Below are 22,778 nucleotides of genomic sequence, written 5' to 3'. Positions count from 1 at the left end.
ATAACAAAATTATGTTTGTTCAACAGATATCATATTTTCCGCTCAATTTAATCGTGTACTATAATTTTTTTCTGAATATCCTTCAAGTGTATTCATATTTCTGGCTGCTGCCTAAATGGAATTTCAGTTACCACAGTCTGCGACTGAGCTTGATGAACACGAGTATTATGTTTTCTTTATCATGGTCAACTTTATGAGACTGAAAAGCATCTGACATCTCTGAGAATATCGTGGTATAATAGTATTATATTTAACTTTAAATTGATATATTAAACCTTTTTGCCTTTCTCATATACTAAGTATACGTAAAGGCTATACGTTTGTTCCAAAAACGAACTGTTATAGGATGCCCGGAGACCCATAGTATTAGATACTAGATGATATACCACTTATGTTGGTGATTTTGTGCTTTGCACCAATCTCAATACTATTTGATGAGACCAATTTCGGTGAGATGTAATTTTTATTGGCACCTGTGTCAATAAGAAATTTAATCACACCAAATTTGGATGATTTAACTATTATGTATGGCAGACAATTGTTAGTCATTCCTCCTGGGGAATGTCCAGAGCTGCATGAAAATTTAGGTTTTCACCTTCGGTGAGTGGTTCAGGATTTTCAATCGGAATATTACTTGAATATTCCTCATGATTCAATTGTTCGTGTGCAGGCCCATACCCAGGGAATTGAATTTCATAGTATTCGTTGTTTGGTTGCTCGTATGGATTGTAAGAAGATTCGTGGTGATGAATAGCACTGACATGCTGAGGATTCTGATTCTGATGAGGATTTTGTCTCGTTTGTTGAGATATAGCTTCTGCTTTAATTGGGAGTCTACCTTGTTGTGGATTGAAGCGATTATTTTGCTGTGGGAAAAAGTTACTTCGGTTATTTTGCGGAGGAGCAAAATTACCCCTATATTGCATATTTTGGTTATACCCTCTGTTTTGATTATTGTTATAGCTCTGATATGGAGGTCTACCGAAATTATGATCAAATCTTAGATGTGGATTTTGGAGTTTATTAGAATACCCTCCTTGGAATGGTGGTTTATTAGAAGTATGAGTAGGAAGTTTGGGAGATTGCCTCGACAATTTTTCTTTCTTCCGTTGAGCAGCATTATATCGCACCGATGCGTTTTGGAAAGCTGCTAGTAGGGTATTAGGACCAGCCCCCTGAAACGGCTGTCATCTGCATACAATATGATTGAAGCCGAAAACTTGGTGCTAAACTTGGTGCTAGCTGTCAAGCTGTGGCTTTAAGCACGGAACACAGTGACGCATGCGACAATATCGCTCGAGGAGAGATCCCAAGTAACCATTAAGCCGTAAAAACCGACTTTATTTCGGTTCTATAGTCACATAAAAACATGAACAACAGTGCTAATAAGATTTAAATTATATTTTAGTGCTGCTCAAAAGCCGCTTTTGGCGAATTATTTGGCTGATATAGTGCTTGCCCCTACCAATTTTTCCACGCTTATACCAAAGTGTCAAAATTTTTAGACGAGTTGGAACGGGACGAAAAAAAAGAAATGAAAAATAATTGTTTGCGTTCTTTCTTTTTTCTTCCCATTGGAATTTGTTGATTTTTTTGCTTATTATATTTAATTCCGGGATTGAACTGTGTTTGACCGTTTTTGGTTCGGATTTGCTGCTTACTTTACCATCTGATCCATCACGGATTTGAATGGATGTATTGCTGGGAAGGGATAAAAACAGAAGGATTTCATCTGCCTTTGAATCAAAGGGCGAGAAACTTGGAAAGAAAGCATTGAACGAGGCATTGGAAATGAAAAATTGGGTGAATTAATTGGACGGAACTTCTTTTTGTATTTAAGAAGTCTATCTAAAGGTATCTTTTAGGTGAAGATTAATAAATATATTGCCGCAGAACAAATACACAGCTCATACAGCATTTATCCGGCATGGTCCATGCAATGTGTTGTAGACTATGATTTACAAAAAAATGTTTCTAATGCGAGTGAAAGGGACAGGTTATAAAATTCTAGGTGTGATTGTTATTGATTCTACCAAAACGTCATTGATAGTAGCTCTAAATTGGTAATAATAATTCCCTTATTCGGCTTGAATCCATAGGCCTCATATCAAAGCGTTATATACCGATATACGGCTTCTTTTAATGCTTGAAGTTTATACGGCTAATTAGCACTTGAAAATCATATATACAGCTTATAGGCACTGAAATGTTAAGAAAATTATTTTGAGCTTTTTAGTGGAATGTTTTCACCTGTCATAAGACGAGTTTATACAATTCCATTGAATTCCACCACTTAAGTGGTGGAATTCAATGGGATTATATAAACTCGTCTTATGACAACTGAAATGTATATGGTTTGTATAAGGCTTATTAAAGTGCTTAATGGTTACCTGGGATTTAATTCGAATAAAAAATAAATAAACAGTATTTTTTTTTGTTAAAAGGAAAAGCGCACCATCTAAAATATGTTTCATAAATGTATTACAATTATCTCTATAGCTGAATCGTTCATTTCAGATACACATATTTCGCTATAGCGCAAAAGTTATCAGCACTGTATTTGTCACAATAGACCAATGCAAGATCTTGACTTAACCTCAATTATTTGACAGTTCACAGAGCTTGTTTACAGGGTGTTAGAATTAAAATCGATCAGCTGGAAGTAAACATCCGTAATTTTCGTTCAAAATCATTTTGATCCGAATATTCTAGTGATATGCTTTGATTCCTACCATAAATCCACCACAGCAGATTATTCTTAATTAATCGCCAAACAGTATTTCCGGAAGCTGCTACAGAGACTGAGTCCCTGTAAACAAGCTCTGTGAACTGTCAACCTACGTCATCATGCACTGGTCTACAACAAATACCAAATTTATTAATAATAACAAATTTGCCAAGTCTGCCTGATACCCATGTCGGTATCTAAACAGTTTGATAGACGCCTAAAGAAATTTGACAAATATTTGGCATTGTGGTAAAGAGTGGGCCTTTATTATCTAATGCATCGTTCTGTTAAAAAAAAAAACTAAAATTTTTCAAGTAGAAAAAAATAAGACTGCAAACCAAATAACTGATTGATCAGCAGTGATTTATTTTTCCTTAAAATTTTAGAACACTATTCTCGTTGGAATCTGAAGCAAAATGAAACAAAAACGCTGGTATCTCCAGCAGTGTTCTGTTCATGTTTGAATTTTGTTTGAATAAATAAAATAATTATTTATTTTGCTGCTCAGAAATGCGGCGTAATTGCAAAGTACATTGATCCGAATTCCGTATTTAAAATAACGCGTTCAATCGCCGAAACATACAACATTTGAATCTCGTGATTCAATCTGCAGAAAATAGAACAAAGCTGTGCAACAGTTTTGAGCTTTTGAATCTGAACTTAAATTAATCTAGGGCAGCTGCTGGGAGAATGCATCGTTCAGATTCATATTAAAATTAAATGAAGCAGAACAATTTGAATCACTACTAATCTGATTTAATTCTTAGGTCGATTCTTAGGGCCTGTCTCATTTGGAGAATTAAACTTTAAAGTGACAGTTCAAAAATTAAAAAATCACCCCGTTATAAGAATGGCTGGAGCTACCCAGCAATTCCAATAGGACATCGATGGAAAATGATTCGATATCTGTCAAAAGTAATCTTGCTCTGCGTGCAGGGTTATTCAATAATTATAGAAATGTCACTTTTAAGTTTAATTATCCAATTGAGACAGACCCTTAAGAATGTCTAAGATTACCTATTAATCGACAAAATTCAAATGTTACACATTTACGACATGAGCAGTATGGTTAGGTTTCTCGTCAGCTGAAATGGTTCAGTTTAAAGCAAAATTTTATCCAATATCCGCTTATATCTTTCAAATGAGACGTGTGATACAAGCCAAAATCACATAATTTCATATATGAAAGTCTTATTTATGGGATGGAAGTTTGAAATGGGCTTCGGATGTTTATAAATCGTTAAGATTTTCAACTATCTGAAATGAAAATATTCTTCGTTTTGGACAGTGCAACATATTTTGGACCCCCAAATGTACAGATTTTGGAAACCCCCTTTTAGCCTGTTCAAAAATGAATTTTCAATTTGCACAATTCATTTGAGCTAAAGCAAAGTCTTATCTTTCGATTGACATGCATCAATGAGAAGATTGCAGCGATTTAAATTTGCAATGTCAACATGAACTGATTGTGTTCGTTCTGAGATATTCAATGATGTATGCTTTGAAGCGTAAGCATTGCAACGCTTGCCTTCTTGAAAAAAAGGATTTCATTAACATTTCATTCAAATTTCAAAACACATTCGCAGCAATCTTATTTGCATAAAGACCATGCGGGATTCAGCAGCGGTATTGATTTTAGTTCAGATATCAAGAAAATGTCGACAGGAGGGTCCAAAATATGTAGGGGTCCCAATCAAGTTGGTTACCCTAATTTTTCGGTAAATGAGATTGACCTTGATGTTTGTTTTCATTCGGATTCTGATAACCTTATTTCTCGAAGGACCTTAGCCGGCCTTGTAAACATACTGTGAAACAATATAAAATTTCCGATTCAGGCATCCCTAAATTGTCAAAATCGGATGATAATTGACAGAGTTACAATATATTTATTTAATTACTCTTAAAATTTGCTTAACCCAGTTAATGTGGTCATGTACAACATCTTACGAACGCTAATGGCCGCTTATTTTAAGCGCTGTTAGTGGAATGTCTAAAAGTAATTTGATTAAAAACGGAAAGCAGTACGGGGTTGGACTTTGTATGTATAGTGTGATATCACAAAATAAAATTTGAAATCAAAAAATTGCGTTTATTATGCAGTAGAAGGAAAGTCTAGCCCCGTACTGCTAACCGTTTTTAATTAAATAGCTCCTAACATTTTTGAGAAGAGTTTTAAAAAACTTCCCGTATGTTTCCCCGCGCAATTATTTTCAAATATTATCCTTCGACTTCTTCTTCTTCGTGCAACCTTTATTCGCCAATAATGATAAATTCATGATGATCGCTGCGATGACAAACGAATAGATTGCCCCTTACCAGAACATGTTTTATTGTGGCGGCTGTCGAAATTAATTTATTGTTTTTTTTTTCGGTGATAGTTTTGGCTGATTTTGATGATAATTATATTGTGGCAGCTATTACCGCACGTAAAATGCACGAAAACAGAACAATATAACTTAAGTTATTGAAATTTAAAATTAACAGATCGAAAATCATTTTGCGAAACATAATTAAATACCCGCGCGAAATGTACGGTACAATATGAACGGAGCTTTAAATTTCAAGAACAGCACTAGCGCCACACCAACAAGCGGTGGCTTCAAGAACTAGTGCTTGTTTCACGGGGTTGATTAGGACAGGTTGCTCGTGTGAGCATGGAATATGGTTCATTTAAACTATAGATAGTGGAATATATAGATGAGCGAAGATAAATCCTCTGTCTCCAAACGAACTGTCAAACGTGTCTCCAAACGAGCATGACGTCACTATTTCAATGGAAACGTTAAGGGCTGTGACGTCATATGCGCGTGTGCACGGGCAAAAAAATCGACTCAGCCATGCTTTCGCTCATCTATAGATTCTACTATCTATAATTTAAACCATCTATGAAAGAACTCATAATCATATGTTCGTAACTCTGGGAGAGAGTTGGAACACAGTGTTTTGTAGCACTATCGAGTGTTAACTTATCAATTATGTCGGATAATAGTTCCTGACATTCATTATAGAAGTCTGTAATGGTTCTTGCATTTTGTTGTAAGTAGGCAATTTGTGAAACGAGACCACATAGGTCTCTTTTGTCGCCGAAATATTCGGTGAGCACCTTTTTTATTGCATCCCACTCACAAGCTGTATGCCTCGATACGAGCGCTTGACTTGCTTCGTCAATAATTTTATCTCTTATTACGCTCACCCATAGTGGCATCACAGAATCTATCTCCGCTTGGGTTGAGCATAAACCTTTTGCGTATTCGAGCTTCTTTTCTACAGAAGCGATTCATGCAGATAAAGTTTTCTTATCACCTTTATAGGGAACGATTAACTTAATCGACTCCGGGACACGAGATGTGTCAAAAGAAGGTACCCTGTTTGTCACTACTGCCGTTCCAGATGGTCCGGCTTCTATGGCATCATGCCTGTCTCGTATCAGCGAGGCTATTTGCAGCCTTTGCTGTTCGAGTTGCGCAGCTAGCTGCTCAATCGTATTGCGTGGGTCATCGTCTTCGTCGATGTCACGCCCTTGCGAAAGTGAGGCGATTTGCGACCTCTGTTCTGCAAGTTGGACTGTGAGCTGCTCTATTTGGCGTGATAGCTCTTCAGTCATATTTCTAGTTATCATACACTGGTTTGCAATTAGAATTTTCTTATCAAAATTGTCTCCTGCACCACTGGTCAAAATGTTTATCAAAAGTTTATACTCTCACACACGAGTACGCACACAATTTCTCTTACACACTCTTTTAGAATTTTATTTAATTAACACTTAATTAACACTTAATTACACAATTATTAAATATTTCGATTTCGATTTTAATTTCATTAAATTTGTCACACACTTGATTATACAATTATTGAATTATTCGACTGCGCCTTCGTTTTATTTAATTTACCGCACACTTGAATACACAATTATTAAATGATTTGATTACGATTGTTACTTCGTTAAATTCGTTACACACTTGATTACACAATTATTTAATTTTTCGACTGCGCCTTTTCACTTATTAAATATAGGAAAACTTAACTTACGGTTTTTTCGCGATAAGCCGTCGCGAGTGGATGAATTGTGCTATTCCGGCACTAAGGATAAGATGATGGGATGATGGAAGCGGGCCTCTCTAGTCGTTGTCTCCGGTGCTCCAGATGGAAATCGTCGCAATTCCTCAATAATCCGTTGGGGATGTGTCCTTCCAGAGACGATATGCTGTCGTTCTTTCAGTTCACGGGCGAAATCACTTCACTTTTGCACAAGACGCGACTAGAGAAATCCTACCGACCTAAGCCAGTTACGGGTAGGGACTTCGGGAGACGTTTTTTAAAAAACTAACTCCGATGTGTACGCGGTTAATATCTAGAACAGACTGATTTATTGCAAATCAAATGAATTGTACAAAGGCCTCACGTCCCTAGCTAATGTTCCCTAACTTGAGTTAAAGTCGCTAACGTAGCGGAATAAGACCTCGCCGTCCGGTGAAGTGTGGTTTGTGCTGTGTTGGCGACACATGGGTCGTCAACATGATGACTGCAGGGTTATGGTTTCAGGTCTGATGGCTCAATGCAGCTAAAGAGGATGATAATTGTTGTTGTTGCTGTTGAATGATTTTTATCCGTTCTTTGATGTCTTCTATACTGGGGATAGTTCGATTCCGTTTGTAACTTTGTAATATATGTATATATATTACAAAAAAAAAATATAACGAGAAAAAAAACGAAAGAAAAAAAATATATAAAGAAAAAAAATATAACGAAAAAAAGTAACGAGAAAAAAAGTAACTTTTATCTGATGAACTTTAAGCACAGTTCCACTTGCCAATTCACTACCAGTTCACAGTTCCACTTGCCAATTAACTACCAATTCACAAGATGCGAGAGACCGAAAACAACAGGCGAAATATTTACCGACAAAACAGCTTTGTAGGTAGCATAGGTAGGTAGGTAGCGTACCAGCGTCGATGGCGACTCCTCTGCAGGCAGGCTTTCGTCGTCGTACTAGCTGCTACGATGGGGATGGGGGCTTCGGTAGCAGAAGGATCGTCGCACTTTCTGCTGCTGATAGTGATGCAGCTTTTGCAAGAAATGCGACTTGCGATCGTAGCCGGAAGTGCCTTTAACAGACACACCGGAGGTCTCGGCCAGGGTGTGCTGCTTCCCAGTCACAGGGCGCAAATCGCGTTGAAAAACCGAGTGTAAAAAACTTCAAACGAAGAAAAACACTACGAAAAACTTCACGCGAGATGGGAGCAATAATAAAACGAACTGCTCGCTTCTAACGAAGAACAGGGAATGCTGGGGACATTATGGAGGCCTTGGTTGATTCGGCAGACCATTTGATTCAAACTCCAGGATGATTTGGAGATCTTACTACATCTCATATGTCTGGATTTGAGACGCAAGTGAAAGAAAAAAACTCGGAGCACATAATTGGTTTAACACCGCGGCTGGGGACATCATGGAAGGCTTGGTTGATTCGGTAGACCATTTGATTCAAACTCCTGAACAATTTGGAGACCTTACAATATTTCATATGCCTGGATTTGAGACGTAAGTGAAAGACGTATACTTGGAGGACATAATTGGGTTGTTACCGCGGCTGGGGACATCAGGAAAGACTTGGTTGATTCGATAGACCATTTGATTCACTCTGGTCTATCTCTCTGAACTCTAGGACAATTTGGATATCGTAGAACAACTCATATACCTACATTTGAGACGCAAGTGAAAGACAAATATTCGGAGGACATATTTGGGATGAAACGACATATTGGGATGAAACAATATTACGACTGAGGAGTCTAGGGAATTCTAGGATGACCTGGAGAGGAACGGCTGTTTAAGGAATATTGAGATTGGTTTAGTAGATCATATAGGTCATTTTTGAAAAGAGATAACAGCCCTTAGGTTACGCGGGTAGACCTCAAGAACAAATAATCCAAGGAATTCTTGGATGACCTAGAACGGAATTTGGTTTAAAATATCAAATAGGTCTTTGGTTATGCGTGTAGACTCCAGGAAATTCTTGGATGACCTGGAATGGAACAATTGTTGAAGGCAAATGATAATATACAAAGCACAGACAAACAGACATAACACTCATGAAATTATCATCGTTCACTGATTTACTGGTTAATTTGAATAATCACTAGTTGACCAATCGGTTGCAAGTGGCGCGCGTATCGGATTTGCTCGAGTTTGACATTTTCTCACTAACGCCATCTGGTTCGTGATTTGCCCAACTAAGTGAAAACAACAGATGTCGTTAGTGTTTGTACGACGATGAATTCGATGAGTGAATGTTCAATGTGTTATGTCTGTTTGTCTGTGTACAAAGCATCTACTTTATTCTTTGGGTTGAAAAGAGGGCCTTCTTATAGGCTTACTTTTGGATGTCAATAATGTTTCAAATTCTTTTTACGTCACGTGCCGTAAAAAGGAGGCCGTAAAACGAAGCGACGTATAAAAAACAGCCGTAAAAAGAGGGTTGAGTGTATCTGTCTGTCATAAGACGAGTTTAGTAGTGCTATCTGTAAAGATTAAATCGTGGTGTAATTAAATGGAATAGCACAAAACTCGTCGCATGACAGGTGATTACATTCAATGCATTCAATACCACGTCAGGTTGGTGTTAAATAGTGACAGTCTTCAAGCTGTCAGTCTCCTTCACTCAATCAAAAACGCAGATCCTTTTTGAAGGATGTAACAGGTAGCACAAAGTAGCATCGCATGCACAGTTAGTAAAATGCCTAGCTTTCTAGTGACACAGTAGGAATTGATAACGAACAATGCCAACTTTTATTTTTCAAAATTCATCTTTTCGGTTACCGGTTCATTCTTGATTTCCTTACAGTAAACTGCATTACATTCCTATACAAATGTACCTCCGTTGCACCACTTACATGCAAATGCACACCCAACACCACTACTTGCAATCGACACCCACAATAATCAGGCACCATTCACCTAACTCTTACAACAAACTGGCAAATGTAACAATTTTGTGGACAGAGTATTGCAAACGCTATTTGTGTATGATGTTTGATATGATTTACTGTTCAACAGATGGCTTTAGTGTAAAATAGGGCATGCTTGCTGGTTTTGGCATTTAATACCAAATAAAGTTAAAGCTACTATCACCTACTACCTAATAGGTGTTTGCAAGCGATAAATTGTCTAATGTTACATTTGTCCAAAATCTCCAAAATAGTTTAAAAACAATCATCGTGCATAAAAAATACCCCATCACAACCATCAATCATCCCGTTGATTCTACCAAAATTCTTATTTACTTTATTTTCTACAATTCTTACCTTAATTTGAACATGTTAGCACCGGGAGATAAAGAAGGTAACCTCCGTTTCAACTATCAGTTGAATATTTTCTCGATTCAAATCATTTAAAGTGACAACCGTTATTGCATTTCCTCATTTGTTTGAGCTTAAATTGATTTTGCAACGCAGCCACTGTTCTGTTGTTCTCTTTTTCGATAAATTTTCATCCAATTCTAAATGTGAGATCCTCGCTTCAAATCGAATCAGATTAAAAACCTGGTTTTAACACAGATTTTTCGAATTGATTCTAAAAATCACTGCTTTCTCGTCGCTTCATCATGGAACGATCGATCATCCAACACTTTTACAACATGTTTCATGCAATTTTCGTTGCCATCTACATCACCATAAACCACGAGACGCAACATTACTTTTGAATCCCACATGTGAATGTAGGCCACACACTTGGTCCAATTAAATTGAAGAAATTATTCAAGTAGTGGTGCTGGCATGTGTTTCCTTTGTTCTTCTACACGGCATCCCCCAGTCCTTGTGTGCGTGTGTCCCTCGTCTATTGTTATTCTGTTTGTACCCCTCCTCAGTAACGATAAACTCATTTTGGTGTGTATTCCGATGTCACGCATTATTGCCCTCGCGTAGGTCTATCTGGCAACTGGATTGAAATCGCCTACGGTACCAAGTCTGGATCGGTGCGGGTGATCGTCCAGCATCCGGAAACTGTCGGCCATGGACCCCAGCTGTTCCAGACGTTCACCGTGCACCAAAGCCCGGTGACAAAGGTCACCTTGTCGGAGAAATTCCTGATCTCGGTATGCAGCGAGTATAATCATGTGCGCACTTGGGAGGTCACACGCTTCCGAGGAATGATCTCCACTCAACCAGGCTCGACTCCGGAGGCGTCCTTCAAGGTAAAATCGATGTTTTTTTTGTAAACAAACAGTATCACAAATTGTCTTAAATTTACAGATTGTGTCTTTGGAGGCCGTAGACTCAACCTACAGCTACTCGGCTGGCAACGACTTCGGTCCCTTCGGAGAACAGGACGACGAACAGATCTTCGTTCAGAAAGTAGTCCCAGACACGGATCAGCTGTACGTTCGCCTAGCTTCCAACGGAGAGCGGGTATGCCTGGTTCGATCCGTCGACGGTACCACCATAACGTCGTTCTGTGTTCACGAATGCGAAGGATCATCCCGGATGGGGTCCCGACCCCGAAGGTTCATCCTATCCGGCCACTGCAACGGGGCGATCCAGATGTGGGACCTGACGACAGCTTTGGAAATTTTCAAAAAGAAAGATCAAAATAAAAAACTAGTCGGGGGTCCCACGGCGGACGAACTGATCCGGCTGCTGGATCAGTGCGATCTGAGCAACAGCCACTGTTCCACACCGTGCATGTCACCGTGTCCATCAGCGATCTCAACTGGAGCGGCCACCGTGGCTCGACTCAAACCGTTCAACGTAGCATTTTTAAACCAGTCGGCAGCTGCTGCCGGTCCCGGATGCGTTCAGCCGAATCCGGATCAACCGAACTGATCTAGGCTGAGACAGCGACGAGGAATTTGAAAGTGGCTATGCTGCTATCTTCATCTGTACGATTGAACGAGTTTAGCCGTATGTGATCCAAATATGTAATAGACAGGAACCTATGCTTGAATCCTTCATAGATGTACTGTAATTGTGATTTTATTCTTATACGGAAAACAATTGGACATTTTATTCTACTCATGACGGCATTCTTGATTATGGGAGATTTCTGTCCTTTGTGAATTCGACAGTACTATTACGACACTATTCACGTTATCAATATTTAAACAAAGTTAATCCAGATCCAGTAGAAAGGAATTATATTTTTATTAAAAATTTAATAAACGTAACGTGTGTACTTATTATTTAATTTGATGACCATTCCCGTGAGAGAAGCACATTAGAGCGTGACAATATGGCCCAGTAAACGATGTTCCGGACAGCGATAATCTCGATAATCTTGCTCTGCAGTTTATCACCCATACATATTTTTGTTAACTTACGAATGCTCTTTCTTCTTCTTCTTGTGATGATTTTTTTCTATTGCATTTATTTGACAGGCTCAGGCGTGTATAACACTTAACGGAGCCGAGACTCTTTATGATATTTGTGATTATTATTTATTTATTCAGACTAAGGCCGAAGTGGCCTGTGCGGTATATAAGAGTCTTCTCCATTCGGCTCGGTCCATGGCTACACGTCGCCAACCACGCAGTCTACGGAGGGTCCGCAAGTCATCTTCCACCTGATCGATCCACCTTGCCCGCTGCGCACCTCGCCTTCTTGTGCCCGTCGGATCGTTGTCGAGAACCATTTTCACCGGGTTACTGTCCGACATTCTGGCTACGTGCCCGGCCCATCGCAGTCGTCCGATTTTCGCGGTGTGAACGATGGATGGTTCTCCCAACAGCTGATGCAATTCGTGGTTCATTCGCCTCCTCCGCGTACCGTCCGCCATCTGCACCCCACCATAGATGGTACGCAGCACTTTCCTTTCGAAAACTCCAAGTGCGCGTTGGTCCTCCACGAGCATCGTCCAGGTCTCGTGTCCGTAGAGGACTACCGGTCTAATGAGTGTTTTGAAGATTGTCAGTTTGCTACGGCGGCGAACTCTATTCCATCGGAGCGTCTTGCGGAGTTCAAAGTATGTACGATTTCCAGCCACTCCGTCACTGCGTCTCCGAATTTCTCTGCTGGTATCATTTTCGGCAGTCACCAAGTACACAAATTCTTCTACCACCTCGATTTCGTCACCACCGATGCAAACTCGCGGTGGGTGGCTCACATTGTCTTCTCTTGAACCTCTGCCTATCATGTACTTCGTCTTCGACGTGTTGATGACTAGTCCGATTCGCTTGGCTTCCCTCTTCAGTCTGATGTAGGCTTCCTCCATTTTCTCAAAGTTACGTGCCATAATATATATATATATCGTCGGCAAAGCCAAATAGCTGGATTGTACCACTCGTGTGTTTTTTTTTTTCCCAGTGGGGTGGGAATCTGCATCCAGACACCGGTGGGCTACCGGCGAACGGGGTTTAGCTATTGCCGACCCGCTAAAACCACCTTGTTCACAGACCTTGAGTCTCCCCGGAACAGTCTTTTCGGCATTACTTCTGGGAGGGGTCCGTGCTACTACGCACGCCCACATACTAGCTACCCATTAGCTTCAAATCACAACTAGCTACCCACTAGTTCCTCTACCTCATAACTAGCTACCCACTAGTTCCACTACTACTTAACCAACTACCCGCTGGTACCTCACCCTCGAGACTACCTACCCACTAGTCGGCGCTATCCGACTGCTGCTCGGCGCGCCAATTGCGTTGCAAGATGCTGGCAATCTGATTGGTAGCGGCCGAGACCGCGTTACACTTATCAACCTCTTGACACATCCTCTGGATAAGATTATCCGGAGTAGTGTCCCTCCCGCACACCTCTAGCATTCCGCTCCTAACATCGACGAAACGAGGACATACGAATAGTACGTTCTCGGCAGTTTCGTCGACCCCTGGGCAGTCCGGGCAGACGGGAGTGTCCGTATGCCCAAACCTATGTAGGTACCACCTAAAGCAGCCATGGCCTGACAGGAACTGTGTCAGATGGAAGCGAACTTCCCCATGCCTCCTATTAACCCATCTTGATACGCTAGGTATCAGCCGATGGGCCCACCTACCATTAGAAGAGTTGTCCCAGTCCCGTTGCCACTTGATAGTCGAAGTGACTCTAATGGCTTTACGGACTCCTCTGGTTCCGCGCATGTCGAAACTCTCCTCGTCTTCCCGTATGACTAGTCCAATGGGTAACATACACGCAATCACACAAGTGGCATCCCGTGATACCGTGCGGTAGGCACTTATCACTCTGAGACACGCTAGCCTGTGTACACTCTCCAGCTTCTGCAGGTTACGTTCGACGCTAAGCGCCGAGGGCCAAGCTGGACCGCCGTATCTAAGGATAGATACTGCAACCCCAGCTAATAACCTGCGTCTACTGGAGCGCACCCCCGAGCTATTGGACATCATCCTGGATAATGCCGCAATAGCTGTCGAAGCTCTCCTGCAGGCGTAATCTACGTGACTGCCGAAGTTCAGTCTATCGTCGATCAGCACCCCGAGGAGCTTCACCTCCCGCTTGGAAATGATCTCACAGTCACCCACGCAAACCACTGCTTCCTGTACCGACTTACGGTTGTTAACAACAACCAACTCTGTTTTGTGATGAGCTAGCCCCAGCTTCCTTGAGCTCATCCATTCCTCTACTATAGCGATCGCGTGGGCCGCCGTAAGTTCCAGCTCCTCAATCGACTCTCCGTAAACCTCAAGCGTTATGTCGTCGGCGAAGCCAACGATCTTAACACCTGGGGGAAACTTCAGTCTTAAAACACTATCGTACATAGTGTTCCATAGCACCGGGCCCAGGATAGATCCCTGAGGGACTCCTGCGGTGATAGAAGCACTACCCTCTCCTTCATCGGTCTCGTATAAGAGTACGCGATTCTGGAAATAGCTTTCCAAAATGTTGTACAGGCCCACCGGAATGCCCAACCGGAGTAACGAGAGCGCGATGGCATCCCAGCTTGCGCTGTTGAATGCGTTCTTGACGTCGAGCGTCACTATCGCACAGAATCGAGTTCCCCTCCGCTTGCGTTGTATCGCTACTTCCGCAGTTTGCACAACCGAGTTGATAGCATCCACCGTGGACCTACCCTTACGAAACCCAAACTGATTGCTTGACAGGCCGTTCGTACCTTCGGTGTACGGGGTAAGCCTGTTGAGGATAATCCTCTCAAGCAACTTCCCTGTGGCGTCCAGTAGGCAGACTGGTCTGTACGCCGATGGGTCACCTGGTGGTTTCCCGGGCTTCGGCAACAGCACCAGCTTCTGTCTCTTCCACCTATCGGGGAAACTGCGCTCGTCCAGGCATCTCTGCATGGCTGTCCTGAACATGTCCGGGTTAGCCATGATCGCTGCCTTCAGAGCGAGGTTTGGAACTTCGTCGGGCCCCGGAGCTTTGTTCGTGTCAAGGGTTCGGGCCACCGCAAGCAACTCTTCGTTCGTCACCGCTGCCACTTCAGCCACTTCAGCACTCGCGTTCTGCGGTGCTGGGGGTGGCCAAGGGCTTGTGGCATGGGACGGGAAGAGAACCTCGATAATGCGATTCAACCTTTCCGGCGACCGTTCGGGAGGCGCCAGCCCCCCTCTGGTCTTCGCCATTACTATCCTGTAGGCATCGCCCCAAGGATTAGCATTGGCGTTCAGGCATAGGTTGTCAAAACACTTCCTCTTACTGCTACTGATGGCCCTGTTAAGGGCCAACTTCGCAGCTTTGAACGTCAAGCGGCGTTCATCCCTCAACTGCTCAGAGCGAGCTCTCTGCATCCTTTGCCTAGCCCTAAGGCAGGTTGACCGAAGGTCTGCGATTGCTGCACTCCACCAGTATGCTGGAGGTCTACCGTTCCTCGGTGGTGCCCTCCTCTGCATACTGGCATCGCATGCACGTGACAGGACAGCTGTCAGTGCGTCCCCTGTAAGACTGTCGGTGTTACCCTCCAGTCCCAGCGCCGCGGTGAAAACTTCGCTGTCGAAGCTTTGGGCCTTCCACCCACGGACCTGACGGGGATTTCTCAACCTCGACTGCTGCACACCACAGCTGATCACGTAGCGGATGGCTAGGTGGTCGCTGTGGGTGTAGCCTTCGTCGACCCTCCAGTTCAGTCCCCCGGCTAGGCCGGGGCTACAGAACGTAACGTCAATGAACGACTCCACCCCATTCCTACGGAACGTGCTGGTTGAGCCGTCATTGGCTAACACGACCTCCAACTTTGCTAGAGCCTCTAGCAAAGCTTGACCTCTCTGATTAGTGCAGCGGCTTCCCCACTCCACCGCCCAAGCATTGAAGTCCCCCGCTATGACAACCGGCTTCCGACCTACAAGGTCGGACGATAGCCTATCGACCATCCGGGTGAATTTCTCTATTGGCCACCGTGGTGGGGAATAGCAGCTACAATAGAACACCCCGTTGATCTTAGCTATGGTGTCGAGGGGTGTGTGTACGACCTCTTGGACCGGAAACCGGCCCGTTGAGCAGATCGGCGCCATCTTGGAGTCGTCCGCGACCCAGTTTCCATTATTGACAGGGACACGATACGGATCTGCAAGAATAGCGACGTCGGTCTCTGACTCAGAGACCGACTGCCACAGCAGCTGCTGGGCAGTAGCACAATGGTTAAGATTCAGCTGTGCTACTCGCACGGCGATTTCTTATTGCCACCACCGAAGGGACAAGTAGGTCCACCCATAACATGGTTACGGGCTTGCTTCCTACTAGCGAAGATAAGGCACCTTGGTGCTTTATCGCAGGACTGCGCAAAATGTCCCTCCTCTCCACAACGACGAGGTTACTTCGGTCCGGCCCCTTACACTCCCATGACTTGTGACCAGATTCGAAGCACCTAAAACACTTTTCGACTAAAGGTGGCTGGAATATGCTTAATTATGCATATTGACCATCCAACCTTCAGTTTCCCGACCGCCAGGACCTTTTTGGCGTCCGCTACCGGTAGCTTGAACCAAGCTACCTGCATGCCAAAAGGCCCACCTCTAAGACGAATAGAAGACCGCTCGACTTCTATATCGCACTGTAACTTTAAAGACGAAATGAGGTCCTCTGCCTCGGTGACTTCGTCCAGCTGTTTACACCGGAGGGTCACCTCGGTGCCCAGAGACCCACTTCCACTCCCTCACCCTGGAGCCCAGGACCTCCTGGGCCAACCTCTTATAGACGGTACCGCTCGCTTTTGCTCCACGCTTCAGCACCAAGATCAGTTCGCCTGCCTTGGTGCGTCTGACGCTTCGCACGTCCTCACCCAGTGTCGAAAGCTTTTCGGCACCTCGCATGGTCTTAAGAACGTCGGCGTACCTCTCTTTGTCGGTCTTGACCAACAAGGCTTCGCCTCTGTCCCTAAGTTTCCTTGCGGGGTGAGGACCCTCTTCCCTCCTCTTAGCTCTGCTAACGAACTGCCAGGGATTTTCGGTCCGCTGAGCAGTCGTCGCAGGTTGTCTACCATCACCGTTGGGTTTAGTAGCCTGGGCCGCACCGTTGCCCTTCCCTCGTGGTTTCGCCTGATCGGGCGCCCTATCGGACTCGACCTTACCGCTGTCCATAACAGTAAGGCGCCGCTTAATGTTACCGGACCGACCCTCTGACTGCTGCCGGGCGCGTTTGGAGCGCGTCGCAGTCCCTCCCTCGCCGACACTCGGGGTGGTACCAATCACCTCTTGCGTCGAGACCTTCCCTTCAAGGAAGGAGAAGGGTTTTGCCGCAGTACGTGTCTCCCCCTTCTCGCTTCCAACCTCCCTCCTGGTGAGCGTGCCATGTTCGCTTTTTACCGCTTGAACCGACTGTAGAAGTACCAGAAGTTTCTGTTTCAGATCTTTGCTGATATTATTTCGACCGCTCGTGAACTCGATGATCTCATAGAGCTGCTTGGCGACTAACCGGATACCGGTTAGAGGCTCGCCTGGTGTGTTGACTGCCTGAGCACCGCTCTGGCTGTCAACCCCTCCCGCTGGGGTAGTGCTAGTCCCGTGCAAACTAGCTACTGCCTCAACACCATTCTCCTCCCTAGTGGGAGGAGACCTCGCTACCCTAGTAGCACAATTAAGGTCGATTTTGTTGCAGCAACTCCAATGTGACTGGATTTGGTCGCATATGAGTCACAGTGACTACTATATGACAAGTGTGCTACTCGGGTAGACATCTACTTGCCTACGGCGCCCCTACCTCTTGAAACTGGAGTACTTGACATAGCTCATGGGCTGCAGCTGCCATCGAATCCTACTGAAGTAGTCGCCTCTATGATCTCATGGTTGTCTATGCTTGCGAGCAAGCAGGGAGGCCATGCGTGGGTTGACACTTTCGTGTTCAGAGCCTGATCGACGTTAGTCAGGGAGTTCATCTGAGCCTACTTCTGTCTGGTCACCAACCAGACAGCAGAATTGGACAGCGTGCCACAAGGCCCGCCACGGTTTTATGGGACGGAAGGCAGCCTTGCCATTAGCCCAACCGCCGTTTCGAGTCGGTTTCACCCGGCTCTACTAAGGGAGTAGAATGACTCGGCTGTCAGCCCTCGCAATACACAATATAACAATATACAAAACACACAACCTTTAACACGCCTGCCAGAACCGTAATTGAGACTTAAATGGCAGTCTAAGTCTCAATGCGCTACCGCGCTCCCTCGTTTGTAGTTCATTTAGCCGCCTAGCCCTTCAACTGCCGTTGATACGCTATCGTTTCCAGCGAGCACCGCGCGGAGGCGAACTACGCTGCCCACCGTACCACTCGTGTTAATCTCTGCTATTCGTATTACCCCTTCCAAAGCGATGTTGAATAGCAGACACTAAAGACCATCACCTTGCCGTAACCCTCTGCGGGTTTCGAAGGGACTCGAGAATGCCCCTGAAACTCGAACTACGCACATCACCCGATTCATCATCGCTTTGATCATTCGTGTCAGTTTATCCGTAAATCCGTGTTCGTGCATTAGCTGCCATAGCTGGTTCCGATCGATTGTATCATATGCGGCTTTGAAGTCGATGAATAGATGATGTGTGGGCAATCTCCTCCTGGATTTCTTGGAGATCCGGAGTCGGTAGAATGATGTCCTGCGCGCGTTCCTCCATGTCCATCACCATACCGCCATCTCCGTTGCCACATCGCCATACAGGTGCTCTTCGTAGTGCTGCCGCCACCTTTAGATCTCCTCACGCTCGTTCGTAAGAAGGTTCCCGTTTATGTCCTTACACATATCGGGTTGTGGCACGTGGCCCTTACGGTTCAACATCTCATAGAACTTTCGTGTGTTATTAGCGCGGTACAGTTGCTCCGTCTCTTCACGGTCTCGATCTTTCTGCTGACGTTTTTTCCTCCGGAAAATCGAGTTTTGTCTGTTCCGCGCCTGTTTATATCGAGCCTCGTTCGCCCTCGTGCGGTGTTGCAGCAATCTCGCCCATGCTGCATTCTTCTCTTCTACTAACTGCTCACATTCGCCGTCATACCAGTCATTTCTCTGATCCGGGGGCACCGTGCCAAGTGCAGCGGTAGCGGTGCTACCAATGGCGGATCGAATATCTCTCCAGCCATCTTCAAGAGACGCTGCACCTAGCTGCTTTTCCGTTGGGAGTGCCACTTCCTGCTGCTGCGAGTATTCTTGGGCTAGTCTACCATCTTGTAGCCGCCCAATGTTAAGCCGCGGCGTTCGACTTCGACGCGTGTTGTACACCGTCGAGAGTTTTGAGCGCAGGCATACTGCAACGCGGTAGTGGTCGGATTCAATATTCGCACTGCGGTAAGTGTGGACGTTCGTGATGTCGGAGAAGAATTTACCGTCGATTAGAACGTGGTCGATTTGGTTTTCCGTTTCTTGGTTAGGTGATATCCATGTGGCCTTGTGGATATTTCTGCAGGGGAAGAAGGTGCTTCGGGCTACCATTCCGCGGGAGGCTGCGAAGTTTATGCATCGTTGGCCGTTGTCATTCGATACGGTGTGCAGACTATCCGGCCGGTGTGCAGACTATCATCGGGTCTCCCTTCGTGTGGGCAGTGCATGTTAATGATGCTATAGTTGAAGAAACGGCCTTTAATCCTTAGCTTGCACATCCTTGCGTTGATTGGCTGCCACCCAATCACGCGTTGGCGCATTTTACCCAGTACTATGAAGCCGGTTCCCAGCTCGTTGGTGGTGCCACAACTTTGGTAGAAGGTAGCCACTCGATGCCCGCTTTTCCACACTTTCTGTCCTGTCCAGCAAATATCCTGCAGCGCCACGACGGAGTTGCGGGGATGTAATTCATCGTAGATTATCCTGTCGCAACCTGCGAAACCTAGCGACTTGCAGTTCCATGTTCCAAGCTTCCAATCGTGATCCTTTATTCTTCGCCTAGGTCTTTGCCGATTATATCGAGTCGCATTATCTCTTATATTGTTCGTAATTATTGGTTTTCCAGGCGGCTTATTGGGCCTGTGCAAACCTCCTGTCTCGTCGGAAGGCCGTCGTGTCAGGGCTGTTTAGTAGACCTCTTCATGTTTTCAAAAAGTATCAAAAATTCAACCGGTCAGCCAAGAATCACAATTCTTATGCTAAAATAAGTGTCTTGTCAAATTTTCAGCTAATTCGGATAAAATTTCGAGGTGGCTCAAGTCGATTCAGTGTTTTTGGGCTATTTTCAATTTTGGAAAAAATCTAACAAGAGATATAAACGTCGAAAGCTATCGCAACAACCTCTATACGGAAGCTTTTGGTGTGCTCTACAAGTCTTGTGAACATTGCCATTCATTTCGTTCACGTTTTGTCCATGTTAAAGTGATTTTCAAGCTTTTAAGTGCATAAAAATACTGTTTCCCCCAAAAGTCGTTGTTCTACAAAATTCTTGAGTTTATGACAAATGATTGTTAATTTATTATATTATTATTCCTCTTTTTTCCCTGGAAATTTGAGTAATATAATTGCCCATGTGCGATTTACCGTTAAATTCTTAAAAATCAGAAGCTGAACATTTGTCATAAATTTGCACGCTGAGATTTCTTCAAACAAGTTGTTCAAACAAAGAAGCTTCGATTTCACTTGTTACTACAATGCACTCAATGTTAAAAGCATGCAGACATATGATGAATTTAACAAAATTTGGAAGTCGTTTGTTGTAAGCATCAAATATCTTATGATTTAATTTATGTTTTGTTCGAACAACTTGCTTGAAGAAATCCTAACGTGCAAATTTATTACAAATGTTCAGCTTCTGATTTTTAAGAATTTAACGGTAAATCGCACATGGGCAATTATATTACTCAAATTTCCAGGGAAAAAAGAGGAATAATAATATAGTAAATTGACAATTATTTGTCATAAACTCAAGAATTTTGTAGAACAACGACTTTTGGGGGAAACAGTATTTTTATGCACTTAAAAGCTTGAAAATCACTTTAACATGGACAAAACGTAAACGAAATGAATGGCATTGTTCACAAGACTTGTAGAGCACACCAAAAGCTTCCGTATAGAGGTTGTTGCGATAGTTTTCGACGTTTATATCTCTTGTCAGATTTTTTACAAAATTGAAAATAGCCCAAAAACACAAAATCGACTTGAGCCACCTCGAAATTTTATCTGAATTAGCTTAAAATTAGACAGGAGACTTATTTTAGCATAAGAATTGTGATACTGGGATGACCGATTGAATTTTTGATGCTTTTTGAAAACATGAAGAGGTCTACTGTTTAGCGTCCCACCAGGACTTGGGCTTGTGCGCTTTGAGCGGCACACGGTCGCTTTGGTGCGGCCTACTTGCGGATACATGCAACTTTTTATAGGAATTTAACAGGGCCCACTGTCAAACCCCACCACATCCTAGGCAAGCCCCACAAACAGTGGTGTAATTTATCAACAATGCCTGCTGAGGGTGATTCTTTTGTTTTGTATTTTTCTCTGCTCCTCTTTGCCTATGACGGTGCCTTTCAGTCAGAACGACAAAGCAGGAGTAGCTTAGCAAACTCGGTTTGTCAACAGCGGGCTGAAGCTGATGATCAGTCGGCACAAATTTCCTGTCAGTGTCTTTCAAGTGATAGTATTCACCCATGCATTTATATAGGGCCGTCGCAATCACACAGCAGCGAGTGAACTGAATAGACTGTCAGTGCGGGCTGCGTGTGCAATGAGAAGAGAGGTCTTTTGTTTACTTTATCTTTGATTGTTGCTGTTAACCATTTTTAGTTTTCACTGCTAGGAAGTGAGTGTGAAGAGGCAATGGTATCAATAGTGCTGTCCAATGAGAGCTTGAAGTAGCTTGAAGTTTCTCCCTGTCCTGCTCACGCCCGTTTGTTTACAAAAAAGAACGAGAAGGACGGGAACAACTTCGAGCTACTTCGAGCTGCTCATTGGACAGCACTAATATCCAACAAATTTCAGTCACTGAGATTGAGAATTCGCACCACTGCCCACAACTCGCAGATGGCCTGGGAAGGGATCGTCAAGCCCTTGGACATAGTCCCTGCTGCACCAGAAGGTAATCACGCTGAATACGTTCGGCACGTCGAAATTGTGGTATCTTTCTTCGGTGCTGCCTCCGCTTGGCGTACACACAGCAAAAATCACATCGACGATAAAAACTAACATGAATTTGATAAACTGAATTTTAAACCAAAAGAAATCTTACTGAGCGTCTGTTATCCATGTTAGGAGCGGCTCCCAACAGCGTCTGTTCCCTATGTTAGGGGCGGCTGATCATCGTCCAAGCGCCAGCCAGGGACTCTAAGTGAAACTGTGCACAATGGTCCTCCGGAAAGTTAGGGGGTTTGGTGACAGGCCCTGCTAGCCAGCCTTAAAAAAAAACTAATGCAACGAATAGTCAACAAGAAAGTACGTGGAAAGTGATTGGAAACTCGATTCGTAGAACTACAAATCTCTCAGCTTCATCGGGAGCACACGCATACTCGTCGATGTGCTGGGCGATATGCAAAGGCGCGTGATCGGGTGGTGGCCGATCAATGAGAGAATGTGCAGTTTGAGAATCAAAGGTCGGTTCTTCAAATTTAGCATAATCAACGTCCATAGCACACACTCCGGGAGCACTGATGATGATAACGTAAGTTCGAAAGTGGCCCAAGGCACGACATCAAAATTACAATAGAAAAATTGAAGATCACCACTGCAGACAGAATCACAAATCGACCACGTTTTGATT

General features: G+C 43.9%; 1 protein-coding gene across 2 annotated transcripts in view; it reads left to right on the top strand.

Moving 5' to 3' along the window:
• The window catches only part of LOC134223598 (BTB/POZ domain-containing protein KCTD3), a 32,195-nt gene extending 20,304 nt beyond the window's left edge, over window positions 1–11,891 (top strand). The window contains exons 5-7 of one of the 2 annotated variants that reach the window (XM_062702783.1): window positions 10,052–10,069; window positions 10,654–10,922; window positions 10,981–11,891. In XM_062702783.1, the coding sequence (XP_062558767.1) occupies window positions 10,052–10,069; window positions 10,654–10,922; window positions 10,981–11,550 (857 nt within the window). In that variant the 3' untranslated portion in view covers window positions 11,551–11,891. The remainder of the gene's footprint in view (window positions 1–10,051; window positions 10,070–10,653; window positions 10,923–10,980) is intronic. The other variant, XM_062702793.1, reaches the window with a different exon arrangement.
• The last annotated feature ends 10,887 nt before the right edge of the window (window positions 11,892–22,778 follow it).

The sequence above is a fragment of the Armigeres subalbatus genome, chromosome 1, assembly GCF_024139115.2.
Source record: "Armigeres subalbatus isolate Guangzhou_Male chromosome 1, GZ_Asu_2, whole genome shotgun sequence".
Lineage (NCBI taxonomy): Eukaryota > Metazoa > Arthropoda > Insecta > Diptera > Culicidae > Armigeres > Armigeres subalbatus.
This window is presented reverse-complemented; position numbering and strand designations above follow the sequence as displayed.